This window comes from Enhydra lutris, unplaced genomic scaffold (assembly GCF_002288905.1).
Source record: "Enhydra lutris kenyoni isolate GAN:26980312 unplaced genomic scaffold, ASM228890v2 scaffoldscaffold24, whole genome shotgun sequence".
NCBI lineage: Eukaryota > Metazoa > Chordata > Mammalia > Carnivora > Mustelidae > Enhydra > Enhydra lutris.
Genome location: NW_019154108.1, coordinates 21,636,413 through 21,658,083, shown reverse-complemented (window position 1 = coordinate 21,658,083; position 21,671 = coordinate 21,636,413). Strand labels below are relative to the sequence as shown.

Here is a 21,671-nt window from a genome sequence, read left to right as displayed (position 1 = left end):
ACTCTCTTGACCTTAGGGAGTTAGTCACATTACTTTTGTCCAACTTTTTATTGGTTTTTCACCAACATTTCATTCAGTAAAAACAAAGAACATGATACAAACCCAGTACCTGTGTGAACCCATGATAAACATATCATTGATGGTCCAGGTGATCTTTGGTTTGGGATAACCTGTTGCAGAACACCTGATGGAGACCTCAGATCCTCCTGTGAATGACTGATTCTTGGGCATCACAGTGACTTTGGGTGGTTCTGCAAATAGAAAGATGTATAGTGAAATGGCAATTTACCTTGGTATTAGGAGCTTTCTGTGTTAGCAGACTTGTGGGCTTCTCACCACACCATTATTTTTATTTTATTTTGTACTTCCAAGAGTTCATTTATAAGAAGTAACCACCAAGTCGCTGTAGGGCTCAGGAGATTTCTTCTCCAAAGCTGACAGGAGTTGCAGACTCTGCTCTCTGGCTCCCTATGGCCCAGGTTGCACAAGACTAGGAGTCCTGGTCCCTCCAGAGCCCCTCCTTTCCCTGAGAACCTGAAGCAGGCTGTGTCTGGGACCCAGGAGCCTGAATCTACCCTGCAGGTTCAGAGTGGAGGGCCTTACTCTTCTAGCCATTTGCCCTGAGACCTTGCAGCTCAGGCTAGCCCTGTCAGCCCATCTGAGCCCTGGCCTATTCTTACTTCCATAACCTGGATGCATGAAAGTGGATGAGGCCCTTCCCTCAAGGATTGGGAAGGGTCTGGCTAACTCTCCTCCTTCAGGGTACTGAATCTGAGGCCAGTTCCAGAAGGGGACTGAATGAAAGCCAGGGGAGCTACAGGAGCAAGACACGGAGATATTTGGCAGCTGGGGCAGGGGAATGGGGAAAGGGCATTCCTCTGTCCATTCTCTAGCCAGGTCCTGCCTCCCAGCTATCCAGCCCCCCAGTCCTGCTCTTCCCTGTGGCCTTGGTTACTAGACTGGCCTTGCCAGGGTTACAAGACACCTCCTAGGGTGTCTTGGACATGTGGAAGAAGGTGGTCCTAATAGCCTGGAGACATCAGTCAAACTGAGGCCACTGGTGGGGATGGCATCCAGCATCTCCACACTGAATGTTCCTGAAAGGAAGAACTCCCTTTTGGGGTCATAGAAAGAGAAGAATGTGGGGTACACCACAGAAATGATGGGCAGCGAGATGTGAATTGCCAGGTAAAAGGCATCTTTCTTGAAAGGTAGCAGGTCCCAGCTATCCTTCTGCATATCCTCAGGATAGATCCACATTTTGAGGTTCTCCCTGACCATGTCCTGGCCCATGACAGACATCACAGTCACAGTTTGTCCTGGAGCACTGCAAGTTGATAAAGATGTCGCTGAGACACATGATCAGGTCTACAGGCCCCGTGAAGAGAACTTCTGCTTGGTGATCTACACATAACACTTGCAGAGGGGCTCCAAGAGGCCCATCATGTTTAGGTCACTCTGGTGGTTAGAAATGATGACACAAGGATGGTTCACTGTCAGCTTCTGGTGGCCCTCTGTCTCAAAGTGAAGGCCCTATAAGTACTTGAAGACCTGGACAAACCACCTGATGATATTCATATTCTCCACCATCTGAATGCTGCAATAGGTCTTAGTGGAGACTGTGAAACAGAGCACTCAGTAAAAGGTGATGTTGAACTTGGCCATAGAACTTGGCCATGCAGCTCAGTTGTATGAGCAGCAGCACGGTGGTCAGTCACAGCAAGAGCTCCATGGCCGGAGCAGCACTGGGACCACATACCTGCGGCAGCACCCTGGTAAACCCAACTGTGCTGGCCTTAATCCCCCTCCCTGGACTCTGGCCCAGAAAGAGCTCTTTAGATGACCTTTCTCAGGGATCTAGTCCAATCAGTACAGGGAAGGAACCAAACAAATTTTATTTATTTTTTTAGCATTTTATTTTTATTTATTTTTTATTTAAATTCATTAATTACATATCATGTATCATTAGTTTCAGAAGTAGAGTTCAGTATTCATCAGTCTTATATAACACCTAGTGCTCATTACATCATGTGCACTCCTTAATGTCCATCACCCAGTTATCCCATCCCCCTACCACCATCCTCTCCAGCAACCCTCAGTCTATTTCCTATGATTAAGAGACTGTTATGGTTTGCCTCCCTCTCTGCTTTTGTCTTGTTTTATTTTTCTGTCCCTTCCCCTATGTTCCTCTGTTTTGTTTTGTTTTTTAAAGATTTTATTTATTTATTTTTGACAGAGAGATCACAAGTAGGCAGAAAGGCAGGCAGAGATAGGAAGGAAAGCAGGCTTCCTGCTGAGCAGAGAGCCCAATGTGGGGCTCGATCCCAGGAGCCTGAGACCATGACCTGAGCCAAAGGCAGAGGCTTAAACCTCTGATTCACCCAGGCGCCCCGGCTTTTTTTCTTAAATTCCACATATGAGTGAGATCATATGATAATTGTCTTTCTCTGATTGATTTATTTTGCCTAGCATCATATTCTCTAGTTCTATCCACCTCGCTGCAAATGGCAAGATTTCATTTTTTGATGAGTGGGTAATATTCCATTGCACATATGTGTGTGTGTGTGTGTGTGTGCGCGCGTGTGCATACATCCAACATCTTTATCCATCGATGGACATCTAGGCTCTTTCTATAGTTTGGCTATTGTGGACATTGCTGCTATAAGTGCAGGTGCCCCTTCCAATCACTACATTTATATCTTTGGGGTAAATACCTAGTAGTGCAATTGCCAGGTCATAGGGTAGCTCTATTTTCAACTTTTTGAGGAACGTCTACACTGTTTTCCAGAGTGGCTTCAACAGCTTGCATTCCCACCAACACTGTAGAAGGGTTCCCCGTTCTCCATATCCTCACCAACATCTGTCATTTCCTGACTTGCTAATTTTAGGCATTCTTACTGATATGAGGTGGTATCTCATTGTAGTTTTGATTTATATTTCCCTGATGTTGAGTGATATGGAGCATTTTTTCGTGTGTCTGTTGGCCATTTGTATATCTTTGGAGAAATGTCTATTGATGTCTTCTGCCCACTTCTTGATTGGATTATTTGTCTTTTGGGCATTGAGTTTGATAAGTTCTTTATAGATTTTGGATACTAGCCCTTTATCTGATAAGACATTTGCAAATATCTTCTCCCATTCTGTCAGTTGTCTTTTGGTTTTGTTGACTGCTTCATTTGTTGTGCAAAATCTTTTTATCTTTGAGTCCCAATAGTTCATTTTTGCCTTTGTTTCCCTTGCTTTGGAGACGTGTCTAGCAAGAAGTTGCTGCATCCAAGATCACAGAGGTTCTGGCCGTGTTCTCCTCTAGGATTTTGATAGATTTCTGTCTCACATTTAGGCCTTTCATCCATTTTAAGACTATTTTGGTGTATGGTATAAGAAGATGGTCCAGTTTCATTCATCTGCATGAGGCTGTCCAATTTTCCCAACACCATTTGTTGAAGAGACTGTCTTTTTTCCATTGGACATTCTTTCCTGCTTTGTCAAGGATTAGTTGACCATGGAGTTGAGGGTCCATCTCTAGGTTCTCTATTCTGTTCCATTGATCTATGTATCTGTTTCTGTGCCAGTACCATACTGTCTTGATGATTACAGCTTTGTAAGACAGCTTGAAATCCGGAATTGTGATGCCACCAGCTTTGGTTTTCTTTGGATCCAAAGGAATTTTAAAGCAGGGGAAGTAACTCCTCTTTGAAAGTAAAATGAAGTTGATCCCAATGTCATATATCTGTGTTCCACTGGTTACCAGGTGACCCCTTCCTACTTTGCTCCCACCAACTGACCATTGGCTTCTATCTGCTAAGATGAAACTTTGGTATAACTCTGTTTTCCAGAAAAGTCTCTAGATAGGGCCTTGTGTGTCTTTCTACACAATGAATACAGATTTGGACCCCAAACCTGTCCTGACTGCTATCTGCTTTGTTTGAACTGTTCTTTCTTTCTTTCTTTATTAGTTTATAAGTTTGTTGAGGTAAAGACCATGTCTTTCATATTATTCCATATTCCATTACTTCCTACAGTACTTAATATCCCTTACATGTTATACAGTGACTTGTAAATAATAGAAACTTAATGCTGTTGATGGAATATAGTCCATTCCTAAACTGTAACTTGGCTCTAAGAATTTTTATGCCTGACACCACTCAAGGTCTTGCTATACTGATCATTTGTTTCAGCCCATGGATTCACAGGACACAACTAAATGGGAAATATCAATTATTCAAAGTTCTTATTGCATGCATTCCACTTCTTAGGCAAAAAAAAAAAAAACAGCCTTCTGAAAATGAAATATTAAATCAGGAAGTTGCTGTCTAAAAGGATACAAAAATTCCCTGGAGTAACTGGAATGTTGATATATTTGGTCTTATCAACTCCACATTTTACATCTAGATTACTAGAGAGTAGGACTTAATCTTCAAAGAAAGTATCATAATTTTCTTAGTATAAATATTCCCTACTCAAAAAGATAAATGAAAATAAATGCACTTCTACAGAGTTTGAAATAGATAAGTATTAACATAAATAAACAAATTTAATAATACGGTTCTTACACAATTATGATGTTCCAGACTCAGTGCTAACCTGTAGCACTGATCATCAAGGATGAGCCAAACAGACATGGTGTCAACTTTCCATCTAACTGGGTTTTTAATATAAATGAAATCCAGAAATTCAGTTAGTTAGATCTATTTATATTTATGATATATCTTTACTATGTTAGTCTCCAAACTGTGACTTAATTTCACTAAGAAAAAATTAGTCTGAGGAATCGTGATACATTTGAAGGAGATACAAGTGGTACTCTTGGACCGGACAGCTACACAATTGAACAAAACTAATTAGTGCCTAATTGCTAGCAGCTTACAATTACCTCCCCTTTTTTTCCTGTTTATACTGTGTTTTTCAAATTATGATTGTCTTTGAAGTTAATGTTTAAAGGGTTTTTCCTGCCTGTGGACTTGGTTGATAGTCTCATTATTTCATAGATTCTTCTTGGTGAACATATGTCTACAGAAATGCAGGGGGTCAAGGGGAGACTGGCCATGGCCAACAAGTTCAAATTGTGATTGCACCTGGAGTCCATCAATTCTGAAATGCCAGAGGACTACACATGCTGTGGGAGTTGTGCAGATAATCTTCAGGGGATGAGGAAAAAAGGAACATTTTTTCTTTTTGGAATTTATTGAATATTCACATTTATTCAGTCCCACTTTCCAAAAATAACATGTTTCGTATGTCTAGCTCATTTTAACCCAGGATTGCTGCAAAGATTCAGCACTTCTTGGGATTTTTGTCTAACCATGGTGCCTTCCAATGACGTCTTACAGAATTGGCCTGGCATCTTGCCTAGCAAGAATTCAACTGGTAGGCTCTGTAGTTTATGTATCAATGTAAAATAAATGTCAGTTACTCTAACCAGGATGCAGAGAGCTAAGAGGTCATTTCTCAAATAAAGCCTGGATATAGGGTGCTGCTCAGGGTCATGAAACCAGTCTGTGTGCATATACACCAATGGGATGAGATCATCACACAGAAGGTGAGAAATTTGCCATTGTTCTGGGAAGAATATTTCCACTGACAATATGAAAATCAGAAAGGACATGAACAAATATGGAAGCAAAATTAGATTTCTGCCAAATAACAGTTGAATAAAGATGGTCAGAATGATTCGGGCTTCACTTGATTTGGCTAAATAAGGATGCAATAGGCCTCACTACAGACCTCACTGTAATTATCTCAATGGTTAGAATTTTTAATTTCCTAGAAAAAAGCTCCTTTTGTTTTGATAAAGTGGTTTTAATGAAGCAGGAACAAGTTTAAAAACCTTAGTTCAACTCCCATCAAAATCTAGAGTCAAATTTTAGGATTTGGGAAGAAGTAATCCATTTTTAGTTGGTTTTAATCTCAATTCACCACCACGACCATCACCATTATTATCACCATCATCACCATTACCATCACCACCACAGTCATCAACCATCATCATCACCATAAATAAAAACTTGGTTTTCATTAGCCAAAGCAATGGAAACATGGCACCCCATTAGTATTAATGCATTAATTCATTCTTTATCTTTTGATCATAACAAAAGCAAAATATGTGAGTGTTTATAATTTCTCACCAATGATTTAAAGAGTTACACACAGATTATGGTACTAAAAATAAATAAACACTCCTTTAAAACTTAAGGGTCTTAACACACTATGAATGGTAAGGCTGGCAAAATGAATTTTAAGTGGCCATGAGAACAGCCATTGCTCTGTCTATAAAGACCGTAGAAGCGGGGCACCTGGGTGGCTCAGAGGGTTAAGGCCTCTGCCTTCGGCTCGGGTCATGATCCCGGGGTCCTGGGATCGAGCCCCACGTCGGGCTTTCTGCTCCATGGGGAACCTGCTTCCTCTTCTCTCTCTCTGCCTGCCTCTCTGCCTGCTTGTGATCTCTGTCAAGTAAATAAATAAAACCTTTAAAAAAAAAAAAAGACCGTAGAAGAGAAAATCTTGCTTAAATCGTGCAAATCTCCAATGTCATCTTCATACTCACAAGGCATACCTCCTGTTAGCGATCAATTGGGTCGGATCTGTTGCTATTATGCCTCTAGTAGGACATTCTCAAAAAGACTTAAAGGACTTTCTCTTCAAGATGATTTAATTATTATCAATAAATTGATCAGATAATGGCAATGCTTTGAATTACCTAAGCAACAATTTAAAATATTTTTTGGTCACTGGTATATTTAGAATACTTGGGCAAATTTCTTTGTGTTTTTAGCCTTTCGCATAAACAAACATTTATTGAGTACCTATGATTTTTAGACACTTTATAACCACAAAGAACTCACAGAATGTTGTATACAAAACCAAATTATGTACAAATAGGGAGTAAATCTCTTTATGGTAGTCAGTTCTTGAAATAGAAGGGTGGATAAAATTATTGAGTGCCTGTTATATGCTAGGTATCTAACTCTAGGCCTATCATTTATTTCCCACAATAGTTCTGTGAAGTGTCACTGCCATTTTACAGAGAAAGCACTTAATAAGCCTTAAAGTGGTTAAATAATCCATAGTGTCTGGTCTATACCTTAATAGGGATGATAAATCACAGGGTTATTGCAGATTAGTTATATATGTATTATCTAGGCATTTACAAATGAAACTTGATCACAATTCTCGTACTTGCATATTTAAGATTATACATCCTACTAATAAATAATACTAAATAAATCTTATTTGATTCTTCTGAAATTTGAGATGTTTCTAGATACTCAAAATTTATTGGAAATTTCAATAAAAATAGATAAATTTAGCTTTTCCACATCTGATTTAAAAAACATGCTAATACCTATGTCACCTGGCACTTGTTAAAACATAGTTGTGATGATGTAATGAGCATATGGTTATGATAATATCAATTTCATACTTAGTGAAGTAACTCTGGTCATTAGGGACTTAACTTCATCAATCATCTTGAAAAATATTTCCTTTTTTACTGCAGTACTCTCCCTGGTGACATGAACTAATTAGTGACAGATATCCACCCTTTCCTGACACCATAGAAAACAAATTAATACTTCTAATGTTCATACAGACATAACATGGCAAAGAAAAGGAAATCTTGTCTGGCCCTTTGATTTCCATGTGGCAGCATGCAATTTGCAGAGGAAATGTCAGTTATACATGGAATATGCTAAAATATTTAACCAGGACATTCATATTCATCTTTGGCTTTAAAAGTCTTCCTCATAAAGCAGCAGGTAATAAAATCAACAGATTTGTTTCTTGTCTTCAGATAAACAGGAAGTTAGTGTGTTTTAAACAAAACTTTACCCTCATGCTGTGTAATAAATACCACCCCACTTATCCTAACTTCTACTCCTAAGCCTGAACAGCACAAGAATTTGGAAATTTATCAGCCACTGTCACCTTAAAAATTGATACATTGCTTTAGGCTGTTTCAAAAAATTTTGTCAAACTCACCCATGATATAATTTTTAATCAGGGCAAACTAAACAATACTTTAAAAAAAAACTCTATAAATTTTTCATAAGTATCAGACTGTTATAAAACACGGCTTTAAATGTAAGCAGGAAGATGCTAGCTGGTGCTGCAGCTGGAAAAGAAAGTACTTATATAATGAAATCTTAAATTGTTGAGGCATCTGGGTGGCTAAATCAGTTAAGTATCCAACTCTGGATCTTGGTTTGGATCCTGGGATCAAGCCCCATGTCCAGCTCACCGCAAAGCATGACGCCTGCTTAGGATTCTCTCTCTCCCTTGCCTTCTGCCCTTCCCCCACCCTGCTCACAGGCATACTCTCTCTTTTGCCCTCTCTCTCTCCTCAAAAAAATAAATAAATAAAATTGTTGATGTGACCCAAATAAGCCATTGAAGTTAACGTGGAAAAATGAAACATAAGGTTAGTGACCCAAATCTTCCCTAAAGTATTACTCTTACTTTGAGGTCCATTCAGCAATTAAGGAACACACACCTATTGGGTACAATTGTGTTTTTCCCTTTGTGCAAGGCACTGTGGATAAACAGGGGGGAGTCGAGAAGTACCCCAGCAATAATATTGGGGGAAAAAAAACTAGACACATAGAACTGATGGTGAATAAGTGCAAAACCTGTGTGGCATGAGAAAAAGAAAAAGTGCTACAGAAACAAGAACAAAGAGACCAATCAATGTTCAGAAAAAAAGGTGATTTAGTCTGTGGCCAGACCGCCCTGAACACACCTGATCTCATCTGATCTCAGAAGCTAAGCAGGTCAGGCCTTGTTAGTACTTGAATGGGAAAAAGAAGGTGGTTTAGGAGAGGAAATTCTCATAGCAGGTAGGATTTTGATAGGAAACATTAAAGTCCAAACAGCTGTTTGAGCTAGGTCATTGAACCAGAATGAGAACAATAGAACCTGAAAGTAGATGGGATGTCTCTGTGACCCAAGCAATGAGATGTGGCATTGGGTGAACCATGGAAAGAGGGAAATACCAGAGCAGAGGCTGGGGCCAAAGTAGTAGAGAACAGGAATCCACTGAAAGTATAATGGACGTGGAGTCTGGCAGAGGAAATCTTCAGTGGCCACCAGAAAACCAGTTCTGGGGACTGAAGATGAGACAAGAGTAGTACCTAGCCATCCTTTGGAGAAAATCAATACCAAGAAAATTCAAAACTCATACACAGACACTAAAAATTATCTGTCTAATACTGCTCTGACATGTAAAAGTTGGCAGCATCAGTAATATTTTATGGCAGGAAATAGTAAATCTAAAAGTTCCTCTACTTTCAATTCATAAGTAGAGATGAAGCCTTAATATCGTGTTTAAATATTTAGTTACCCATATTAAAGACATAGGAATAAAGGAAAAGACATATGAATATCTGATTCCCTTAAATAGTATCCATATATTGAAAGGAAATATTTTTTTCATGATACAGTGTTTTATGAGGGAAAAAGGTTGAAGATTAAGTCTTAAAAGTATTATGGAGGAGTCAGTTTGTGGAGGGTTGAGGTTTGTAAATTTTATCCTGGGGTAATTAGGAAACAACATAAAGGCTCTGAATGTATGGACATTTAAAGCAATACTTAGGGAATATTCACCTGGTTATACTATGGATTAAAGTGAGGGAACAAAATTGAAAGGAAGGAAGTTCATAAAAAGATGATTTTAATAGTTTAGGCATAAAACATTTGAGATGGGTGAGGGTGTTACTACTGGAAATAAGAAAAGGAGCGATTTGAGAAACGGAAGAACTGAACTAACCATGCATAGGGAAAGTGGGAGGTACATAGGCCTAAACATATCACTATACCTATGATTCCATCTGAACTCTGAATTTCACATTAGCTCATTCACACTGATCCCAATCAGCATTCCCAAGCATCCACTGATGCTAGTGTCAGCCCGTAGAAAATGTACCCCAATATGTCCATAAATAAAAAGGCTACTGGAAATTCAATTTTAGAAACTGATTCACTGTGTTTCTCACAGTGGTCCGGGGCAAGGAACACAAAGAGTGAAAGAGAGAAGGAGGTCAGGCATGATTCCTTAAAATAGATCCCAAGCACAGCAAAGGAAACAGTCAACAAAACAAAGAGGCAACCCACAGAATGGGAGAAGATATTCACAAATGACACTACAGACAAAGGGCTGATATCCAAGATCTTAAAGAACTCCTCAAACTCTACACACACAAAACAGATAATCATGTCAAAAAATGGGCAGAAGACATGAACAGACATTCTCCAAAGAAGACATACAAAACGTTAACAGACACACGAAAAAATGTTCATCATCATTCGCCATCGGGGAGATTCAAAGCAAAACCACATTGAGATACCACCTTACACCAGTTAGAATGGCCAGAATTAACAAGACAGTAAACAATGTGTGTTGGAGAGGATGTGGAGAAAGGGGAACCCTCTTACACTGTTGGTGGGAATGCAAGTTGGTGCAGCCACTTTGGAAAACAGTGTGGAGATTCCTTAAGAAATTAAAATGAGAGCTTCCCTATGACCCTGCAATTGCACTACTGGGTATTTACCCCAAAGATACTGATGTAGGAAAAAGAAGGGCCATCTGTACCTCAATGTTCAGAGCAGCAATGGCCACAGTCACCAAACTGTGGAAAGAACCAAGACGCCCTTCAGTGGACGAATGGATGAAGAAGATATGGTCCATATATACTATGGAGTATTATGCCTCCATCAGAAAGGATGAATACCCAACTTTTGTAGCAACATGGATGGGACTGGAAGAGATTATGCTGAGTGAAATAAGTCAAGCAGAGAAAGTCAAGTGTCATCTGGTTTCACTTACTTGTGGAGCATTAGGAATAACATGGAGGACATTGGGAGATGGAGAGGAGAAGTGAGTTGGGGGAAATCGGGAGGGGAGATGAACCATGAGAGGCTTTGGACTCTGAGAAACAAACGGAGGGTTTTGGAGGGAAGAGGAGTGAGGGGTTGGGTGAGCCTGGTGCTGGGTATTGAGGAGGGCAAGTATTGCATGGAGCACTGGGTGTGGTGCATAAACAATGTTGGAACACTGAAAAGAAATAAAATAAAATAAAATGGAAAAAAAAGTAATTTAAAAGAAAAGGAGATATGTAAGGAAAAAAAAATAGATCCCAAGTACGCTGACTCCTGGTCTAGTGCTTTCACTACCCCGGAAAGGAATTAGATTAACAGAATCAGGCAAAAAAAAAAAAAAAAAAAAAAAAAAAAAAAAAGGATTTTTAGCTCAGTAAATTTCAGTGTTTAAAAGATATAGGTTTATAAAGCTTTAGAAGCTTTTCTTAACCTCCCCCAAAAGGATATGTGTCTAAAAGTTACCTAGTGGAGCAACCAATTGCTAGTTGTTGTTTAAAAAGGCATTGAATTACATTTTAGGGGAAAAAAAAAAAAAGCTACTTCAGCATTGTCAATCCATCCCTGTGATGGAAGAGTCCCAAGCTTCTAAATGTTCCTAGTGATAATTTCATCTAATGAGGAACTTAGACCTTGATGAGAAGACATTCCATTAAGTAGTTGGTATTAAGTTTCTTTTCTTTTTTTTACTTCAGTTCTTACAATAAAATCTAAGTAAATATCCTTGTTTTGGGGATAGTTAAAAACCTATATGCAGCCCAACCACTTAGTTGATTCATATTTTTGAAAACATAACAGATTTATAATATTCCCAATACTTTTTTTTTTTTCATCGTGGATAATAGGTTGAATGATCTGATATCAAGCAACGCTACATGAGAATTTGGGAAATAATTAGTCTTTAATTACCAAACCTAATTTCTATTGAATTGTACAGACTGTAACACATATTTTACAGGATCTCTGACTCTTCTAAATATCTGTGTTTATTGTAGAAAAAGCTGACTTCAAAAAGTTACATAATGACTATCATTGAGCCTGCTTAGAATTGTAATTAGTAGCCATGTTCTATCCCCAAAGACGTGTACCTAGTGATTTAGTTCAATCAGCGTATTTAAAACAAACCGACATTGTTTGAAAATACATGACTTCCTTTTCTGATTAGGGACGTAACTCCAGCTAGTTCTGCCGGTAACCAACTTTAAACATGAAGCTTGCACAAAGAGATTAAGAAAATTTCACTAAGAATGATTTACAATAGACAGATGTGTTTGCTCATTTAACTTTTCCTTAATTTTCAATTAGTGGAAATGTTAATGGAATACATTTTAACATTTTTAAAGCTTTTCCATGCCTACTAGAAAGCTCACATGGAAATGGCCAGGGAGTCCTTCCAAAGAGCAAAGGATGAAAACTAAAAGCCAACCAATTAACCAAACAAAAACAACAAAAGCAGAGATCAGCTGCCTGGAGAGAGAGGCAAAGGCCACTGCAATCCCAAAGATTTGGAATCAAATGCATGTTTCCAAATGATATCGCATCAATGGAAATTTGAAGAACTGGTTACAACTTTTCCAAAGCAGAATTATTCCTGAATGGCAATAATTCCAATGAATTACGATAGTGGTTAATCTACATGGCAGCTGCAATAAATTTCCTAAGACTTCTGCTCTCGGTATTTTGGCTTTTCTTTTTTCTCTATTGAAGACTGGAGTTGTGCTGTCCAATATGGTAGCCACTAGCCAAATGTCTATTTTTATTTTTACTACTTTCTTGTTTTGGGGGTTTTTGTTTTCTTTTGTTTTGTTTTGTTTTCAGAAAGGGAAGGGTATGGGCAGAGAGAGAAAGAGAGAGAATCTTAAGCAGTCTCCACATGGAGATCATGATCTAAGCCAAAATCAAGAGTTGAACACGTAACCGACTAAGCCACCTAGGCTCCCCTCCACATGTCTATTTAAATTAAAATTTAAATTGTCTAAAACTAGATCAAATTTCAAAACAAGTTCCTTTAGGAGCATTAGCCATATTTCAAGTGCTCAAATGCCACATACACATGGAACAGCACAGATATACAACACTTCTATCATTTTAGAAAGTTCTATTAGACAGCCCTGGACTAGACAGAAGGTCTGCTAAATCTGAGAGGTCATTTATTCATTGATTTACCAGTAGGTGGTGCATTAGCAATAAAACACTCAGGCAAGGACTAAATCTTGAGAGTTATATGCTGAATTTGTAAAAAAAATCCCACACTCACACACCAATATGCTTAGGAAATTCAGTTAACAAAAGAATGGCATTAATTTCAGTGATAGACAATGATAAATTTAAGTTAATTTCTGTTTCAGTGAAAAAATACCAATGGCAAATATGCATGAAGATTTCCTAAAAACTTATAATTTTAATTTTCTCAATATAAGGTATAAGAATACGTAGCAAATGCTTGCTGCCTTGACATCCATTTGAGGTAACTCCTAGTGTAAAATTATATATACATTAACATTGTTTCCATACAATACTGTATTTTTCCTTTCCATAACAAAAACAAAAATTCATGAATTCAAGGAGCGTCTTTGGGTGGTTAGCCAAAACAGATTAACACAGTAAATAAAATTGATAAGAATGACAGAATTTTAAAAATCTTATTCCTACTTAGAAAATCTTCAGCTAAATGATGACTGGCACTGGCTATTGCATTACCTTTTCTTTACTGGGCTCTCTTTATAACAATTTTCCAAAATTACAGAATTTCTAAATAAGAGAGGAAGGGCATTCTTATTTGACTTGGGGAAAAGGGGGGAGGGGGCACCAAATCATAATTAGCATCATTACTTCATGGCATATTAGAAAAATGCTATTAAAACCTTACAAATATATACATGTATCTTCTGATCCAGACACAACTATGGCAAGGATATCTTTGACTATCCAAAGTTGTCTATGTACTTTCAGACAATGTAATATTATTCAGGGTTAAAAAGAAATGAGCTATCAAGAGGTTTGGGTGGCTTAGTCAGTTAAACATCTGCCTTCAGCTCAGGTCATGATCCTGGGCTTCTGCGATCAAGCCCTGTGTCAAGTTCCCTACTCAGTGGGAATTCTGTGTCTCCCTCTGCCCTTACCCCTACTTGTGTTCTTTCTCTCTCTCTATCTCTCAAATAAATAAATAAAATCTTAAAAAAAAAAAAAAAAGAAATGAGCTATCAAGCTATGAAAAAGACCTGGAGGAAGCTTAAATGCATTGCCCAGTCAAAGAAGCCAATCTCAAAAGGCTAGTTACCATATGATTCCAATTATAAGACATTTCAGAAATGGCAAAACTATGGAGACAATAAAAAGATCAGTGGTTTTCTAAGGGTTGAGGGGATGAAAAGGAGAGATGAATAGGCATAGCACAGAGGCTTTTTAGGGTAGTGCAAATAAAGACTCTGTATGATACAATAACAATGGATACATGCCATGATACATTAGTCCAGAACCACAGACTGTATAAAACCAAGAGCAAACCCTAATGTAAACTGTGGACTTTGGGTGATTATGATGTGTCAATGCAAGTTCATCAACTGTAACAAGTGTATCACTCTGGTGTGGGATGTTGAGAATGGCAGAAGCTGCACATATGTAGGGACAGGGAGTATATAAGCAATCTCTGTAACTTCCTCGCAATTTTGCTGTGAACCTGAAACTATTCTCTAAAAAGTCCTTTTTTAAAAAGGGGTTGGGGCACCTGGGTGGCTCAGTTGGTTAAGCGGCTGCTTTCGGTTCAGGTCATGATTCCAGGGTCCTGGGATTGAGCCCTGCAACGGGCTCCCTGCTCAGCAGAGAGCCTGCTTCTCTCTCTCCCTCTGCCTGCTGCTCTTCTTACTTATGATCTTTCTCTATCTGTCAAATAAATAAATAAAATCTTTAAAAAAAAAGATAAAAAAATAAAAAGGGGTTATGGGACTCAAAAAGGGGATAATTTCATAAAATATACAACTCTCACAAAATCAAAAGCACATAAAAGTGGATCTATACAGCACTTAAAAAAAAAGATTTTATTTATTTATTTAACAGAAAGATACACAGCGAGAGAAGGAACACAAGTAGGGGGAGTGGAAGACGGAGAAGCAGGCCTCCTGCCAAGCAGAGACCAGGGACCAGGACCTGAGCTGAAGGCAGATGCCCAATAACTGAGCAACCCAGGCGCCCCTATACAGCACTTCTTGAAGGAAAGACTTATCTGGCAGTGAATTTATGTTGCTAGACAAATTCATTTGCTACCTTAGTTATCTTATCAGGGAAGCAATGCACAGTGTGACTGAAAGAACACTCAGCCTTCAAAGTCCAATCTGAGGTTCAGAACCTCCCATCCTTCCAGCTGTCACTTCCTGACTCCCATACTTGCCTTGCTTGACTTCATCATAGCCAAAACTCTGCAGACCCTTCTTATTTATTCCAGTCTGCTAGACCATGCCTTTAACCTTCTCTTCTTTCCTTATCTAGCCTAAACCCTACAGAGTATCACTGTAACCTCTATTTCCCCCTTGGGTACCTTGGTCTTGTTGTGGTTTTTTGTATGTTTTTGTTTTTGTTTTTTGCTGAGGCAACATCACAAAACCACAAACCTGAATGATTCTTCTACTTGTCTAAGAAGAGGATACTGAACACGACAAGAAAAAGAAAATCACACCATCCTGGGGACAGATGTCTCTACCCAGCTAGACCCTCTACTCTCAACAAGCCCACATTGTAGTGTCCTCATTCTTTGGTGGCTTCACCCATATTATTTTTTTCCATCTAGAAAGGCTTTCCTGATTGCCACCTGGGGAATGCTGATTTATATTCCACCAGATAACTCAGGCACCATCTTCTGTCTGAAGCCCTTCTCAACATCTACTCATCACTGAGACAGATTAAAAGCTCCCGGGTATAGTACCCTGGTGAACTTATCACTCTATGTTACATATATCTACTCACTTAATTTAGTTATTTCCTTTCTGATATTGTAAACTTACAGAGGGGAAAGATGCTATTTTATCCTCATTTATATCCTCAGCAAGGAGCACAATATCTGACATTTAAAGTTTTGGTGAATACATGAATGAATGAATAAAAAAGTGTAAACAAATGAGCAAACCAGCCCAGACCCTTGGTAGACCTCTGTTTTTAGCCAAGGCACTTCATGTGTTTCCGTATTTGTTTCATTATTATGGGGAAAAGTGTACCTGTGACTTGGTAGTACTATATGGATAGTGCTATAGGATGTACCAGAAAAGAAGATTCAGACATCATGATGTTTACCCATCAGTTCTGCACTCTAAACCAAATGCTCATAACCTCTATCTTTGTGCAGACAAAGCAGTAAGTACTAAGAGCTAATTCAACTTTTATTCATAATAATCAAATATCACAGCTGTTTCTTCACACCTAAAAAATAGCAAATTACTATGTTTTCCCTGTATTACAAAATCTAATCTGTAGAACAGAACTTATTTTTTAATTAGATAGTTAACTTATAAAATAACAAACATTAATCAATGTTCAGGGGGCATTTAAATCAAATAATTTCTTAGTATGTGTTATTACATAAATATGTTTCAGACTTGGCCAAAGTGACCCCATGTAAACATTCTTCTTCTCATTCAGACTTCCCACAGATAGGCACACGTGCGATACTATGTGCTAACTATAGCATCAGGCACTAAAGACTCAAAACTGAAGAAAGCTGGGTCTTGCCTTCATGGAGCTTATGGTCTAGTCATCTCACATTCTCTCTGTGTGCTTGTTTTGGGGCATATTTATAGTTCTCTCTCACCTCTAGACTGCTCTTTGGCAGCTACTCTACCAGAATTTAGGGCAAAGGATTTACCAAACTGTTGTGACCTACCTGGTCTACTCTATAAAAGCACCAGAGAAGGAAGGAGTAGGGAGGAGTAAGGAATTAAAATTAAGCACTGATTTCTCTAAGTCATTGTTATACACAGTGCTGAAATTTCCAGAGATTTTTAACCCTTGCCACAGAAACCTGCAGACATTTCTAACTTTCCTATTAAAAAAAAAAAAATCAGTACTCTCACTTTTCTATCCATACCCAAGAACACTTTACTTAATCTTTTTATACTTGTACCTGAATCCTGCTAATAGCATGCATAGGCATTTCTGTATACAGTGCAGAACAATGGAAAGACACAGCTCAAATCTGGGCTTTGTCACTTGTTGGCTTAGTAACCTAGGGCAAGCCAGTAGGGGTCACATAACCCCATCATAAGTCAAGGGGGATCTATATATTTTATTGAGTAAAATTGGATTGTGTTACAACAGAAGTTTGCCCCTAACCATGGAGTCATTAGAATACATTCATTAGATTAAGTAAACACTAAACTTTTCTCTTCATAAAGTTTACAGTCATCACAGGAAAAACTAGGAAAGCAAATATGTCAATGGAAAACTGTATATTCCTTGGATGTCACTGCAGTGAATACTTGATGCAAACTTCAATGGATTATTTTTTGTCAAATCTAAAAGCCTCCAACGCACTCCTTATTAAATCCATAGTAGAGAAGGCAACAAAAGCCAGTATTTTAACAAAGCATTTTATTCATTTGTGCTGATTCATACTCGGACATCAAACAACCAAGATAATGAATACAATTAACTTTTGACAGCAAGTAATGATTTGACAGTTTTCATTTTAAGCATATGGTTTCATCTCATCTAAATGAAATCCACAAAGATGGCACTAGTATACAAAACAGACATATACATATTTTAGGTCAACTTCCAAAAACAAAAAGCTTGACTAGCAAGACTCCAATGTATCAAAATGTCCAGGAAAAGAGATGAGCTAATAAAAAGCAGTTTTCATTACTCCAACATAGATGTGGACTTCTATAAATCACAATTTATTCATTTGAAAATCTTGCAAGGGGAAAAACTGAAGAGATTGTTATAGCTCTTTGGACTATTCAGAATAGGAAACCTAATGTGATTAATAACTGAAATTCTGCATTCATTCTTTTTGCTTGACCGCATTTTGCCTCAGAAAGGATTATTTTATTTTTGAGAGAGAGAAAGTGTGTGTACTTGCACACAAGGGGAAGGAGGGGCAGATGGAGAGGGAGAGAGACAGGCTCCACACTCAGCACAGAGCCCGAAGTGGGACTTGATCTCACAATACTGAGATCATGATCTGAGCCAAAATCAAGAGTCAGATAGGTGTTTAACCGACTGAGCCACCCATACCCCTGCTTCAGAAAGGATTTAAAACAGCTTATTGTGTAACACAGTCCTATAAAATTCCAGACCCTTAAGCTTTCAAATATGAATTTGCATACTGATAAAAGTTCTAACTTGACACTTTGAAAGGCATTATTTCTTAATTTATTTTAATTATTCTTTATTTTTATACTCTTATTAACTTTCTTAATTATATCTTAATTATTTTAAATATAAAAGTGGTAAAGAAAATTTATGGAAAATTTAGCAAAGAAAGAAAATACATTACCCATACGTAGTTCAATCCCCCAACAAAAGTAATGTGGGTACTCCCCCAAATTTCTAAATCCTATTTACACCAAGTTTTAAAATATTATATTCCTATTAAATACTTTTTTTCTTAAGTACAGAAAAACATAAGTAAGAAGGTCATTTACAATTCCATTGCCTCCAAAGAAGCAGTGGTCAGTCTCATATTCACATTTTTGTCTCTATCAATCAATTGGGTTTTTCCACCCTTCCTGGCTTAACTGTGGGTGGCTTCGATTCGTTTGTTTATATGTATGACTAGCCGGACTTCTGAGTCTTGAGGGAATCCCCTTTCAGAAGAATTTCCTGTGTCTAATTATTACATTATCTCTACAGTGAGGAACTGTCAAAATGAAAGAAGCCTATCAACCCATTCACATTCTCTCATGCTCATTATGTGACTAATTCAAACAGCCGTCATTTCTAGGATCCGTGTTTTTTCTCAAGGCTCTTCTGGTAAATTGATAATGAGTCTAATGTCACTAAGGGAAATAAGAGTGATGGAAAAGGGCCACTAGAACACTTGCTTCGGCTACTGCTGTACTCAAAATTTCATGATACTGCCAAAATTGAAGTCGTTTAAGTGCCCATGGTCCAAGCAAGATTGAAAGTCCCCCTGGGAGCATTGGAGCAGCTGATTCTAGGACAGGGAAAGGAATTATCTGATTTCATCTACCTTTCTGCTTCCCACTAAGATAATAAAGAATTTTTTCCCAAATCAGAGGACACGTTCAGACCCTAAGAAGCAAAATAATGACAAATACTCATTGCAATTGTGTTCTAGACTTTAGCGTATCTGAGAAGTCTGATACTGGTCTGATTTTATTGCTCACTTTACAAGATATTGGTTTAGTCTGAATATATGCTTGTGGAGTTTTTTTTCCCTTATACTAATAATTTGAAATTTCAGCTAGGATGTGTCTAGACGAAGTTCTCTCTTCATTGACCTTGCTTGATTTGCTCACCCTGGACAATTTTTGTTTTCCTCTCTAGGATAATTCTCTTCAACTATATCTTTTCCTATCTTTTGTTTCACTTGTCTTTGTTATATACATATATATGCCATGTACTTAGAAATCTTGAAGTTCCAAGTTCCAGTCTCTGGTTTTTATCTCTGCTTAATAAAAACAAACATATTATTCACTCTTAGCTCTTTTCCTCAATGTTCTGAAAGAACTTCTCAAATTTGTGAACCATGTTCATTATTTTACTTTCATGGAATATAAACTCTGCTTTTTAGTTCCTCTAATTCCAATTTGCATTATATTATTGTGTTTTAACACCAAAGCCTTTCTTATTCCATCACAATGATAGTTGTCCTATCACCTCAGCCAGTTTCTCCTTTATCAATATACACTCCTGCTCAAAGGAGGATAGGTCTTTAGAAAGACATTGGTGACACTAAACATTTTTTTCCCCAGTCTTCTGAATAAACTGCCTTCAGAAGTATCCACTTCTTCTAAGGCTATCTCTCCTTGTTTTGTTCCATATCTTTTTCTTAGGTCCACTGCTTTATTATTTTTTTTCCTGTTTTGTTTTGTGTTGATAATTTTATGTTTATTCACCCTCAAATTAGGTGACATCAAATCCAGACCCAGTGTCTGTCAACAAAGTGTTCGGTCTGACCTAGCTTGATTATTTGCCTACTTCTGCTCTAGTTGAACTGCCTTTGCAGTTCTGCAGTTGAGTTAGTCTGACGTGCATAGCTTTTTGCACAGTTCTCATTTGTTCTTCTGTCTGCGACTATGATGTGCCCCTCTGCTACCATCTCTCTCTAAAATCCCTAGCTGATACCCCTATCAATGTTTCCCCTGTTTCCAAATATTTTCATTTAGAGAGAAACATATATCCAGGTTACAGTTCTCTACGTGGGTCCAGCTTTCTGTCTACTTTTTTTTTTTTAAAGATTTTATTTATTTATTTTACAGAGAGAGAGAGAGATCAGAAGTAGGCAGAGAGGCAGGCAGAGACAGGAGGAAGCAGGCTCCCTGCTGAGCAGAGAGCCCAATGCGGGGCTTGATCCCAGGACCCTGGGATCATGACCTGAGCCGAAGGCAGAGGCTTTAACCCACTGAGCCACCCAGGTGCCCCTGCATTTTATTTTTTATTATTATGTTAAGTTAGCCTGTCTACTTCCTGTCCTACATTTTCATTCTGCTTGGTTATCACTATTAATATGTGTGAGGAGATGGCATTATGGCTTCTTAAAGGTAATATTTTCTTTTTGGAGCAAAGTATGAAACAGAAGGACAGAGATATATCTTCCCAGCTTTTATGGGAACATAAAAAAGGTGGATCATTGATTGAGATTTTCATTCCACTGACCTTAAAATATGAACACTACATATGTGTATTTACATCATATATACATATGTATATAAACAAATAAAAACCTTTATATACAATAGCTATAAAATTCCTCCTAAAATTTTTGCACTGTCCACTGCCACTGGGTTTTAGTATTCTTCAGTTTTGTCTTTTTGAGGTCTTTATTGATATTTTACTGTTAGGAAGAGGTCGCAGCAGCTACAGTCATGCTATTTTAAACCAGAAAATTCTTGCTAATTATATTTTAAAACTACTATCTAAACTTTGTAAAGTATGTATGTTTAACTCTTTAAATTGTTCCAGATAGCAGTAGTTTCCAAACAAACATGTGGAGGTAAAGAAATGTAAATGAGGCTATGAATTAAGCTACTGATTCCCATATAAGCAAGAAATTTATTCTTAAAGTATGTATTCAATGCAAGTAATTATTTTACCTTCATGTTTTCTGAAACTGTTTTCTATTTCTGCTTTTAAAAACATTTCATTGCATATAAGTGAAATTAATTTATAATTTTAGATCCAATGTCCAATAGTTGACAAGCATCTTTAATTCTCATAAATTACAGCCCTAGGTAAAGTAGTTTATTTCATCAACTATCCATAGCTTTGCAATGGTACCTTCAATAGTAAAATAATGCATTCAGATGGCTACAATTAGCTAGAGCTCTTATTTTTTTATTAGACAAGTGTCATTAATAGTAGACTATAGTTTTGTTAGATTTTTAAAATATCATTTTTTGTCACATTCTATCCTTCAAATGCAAGACCAGCTAGGCAGGCCATAAAATAACACCTCTAAATAGGTTTATACCACTAGAGATTATACATACTATCCAGTAATCAGGTAATGTTGTTCGTCTTTTGTATTTATGTTTTGTGTATTATATCTTTGTGTAAATATCTTACCTCAGCACTTATTTAAATCACTGGATAATAATGACTATTTTGCCAGAAAGAAAAGAGTCAAGGGC

General features: G+C 37.6%; 1 protein-coding gene and 1 pseudogene across 1 annotated transcript in view; both read right to left on the bottom strand.

The window, feature by feature from the left end:
- LOC111150763 (hemicentin 1) overlaps window positions 1-21,671 on the bottom strand; it is a 471,859-nt gene that overhangs the window by 242,450 nt on the left and 207,738 nt on the right. Inside the window, exon 12 of the mRNA XM_022508355.1 lies at window positions 110-251. Coding sequence (XP_022364063.1) covers window positions 110-251 — 142 coding nt within the window. The remainder of the gene's footprint in view (window positions 1-109; window positions 252-21,671) is intronic.
- On the bottom strand, window positions 989-1,590 carry LOC111150620 (annotated as a pseudogene).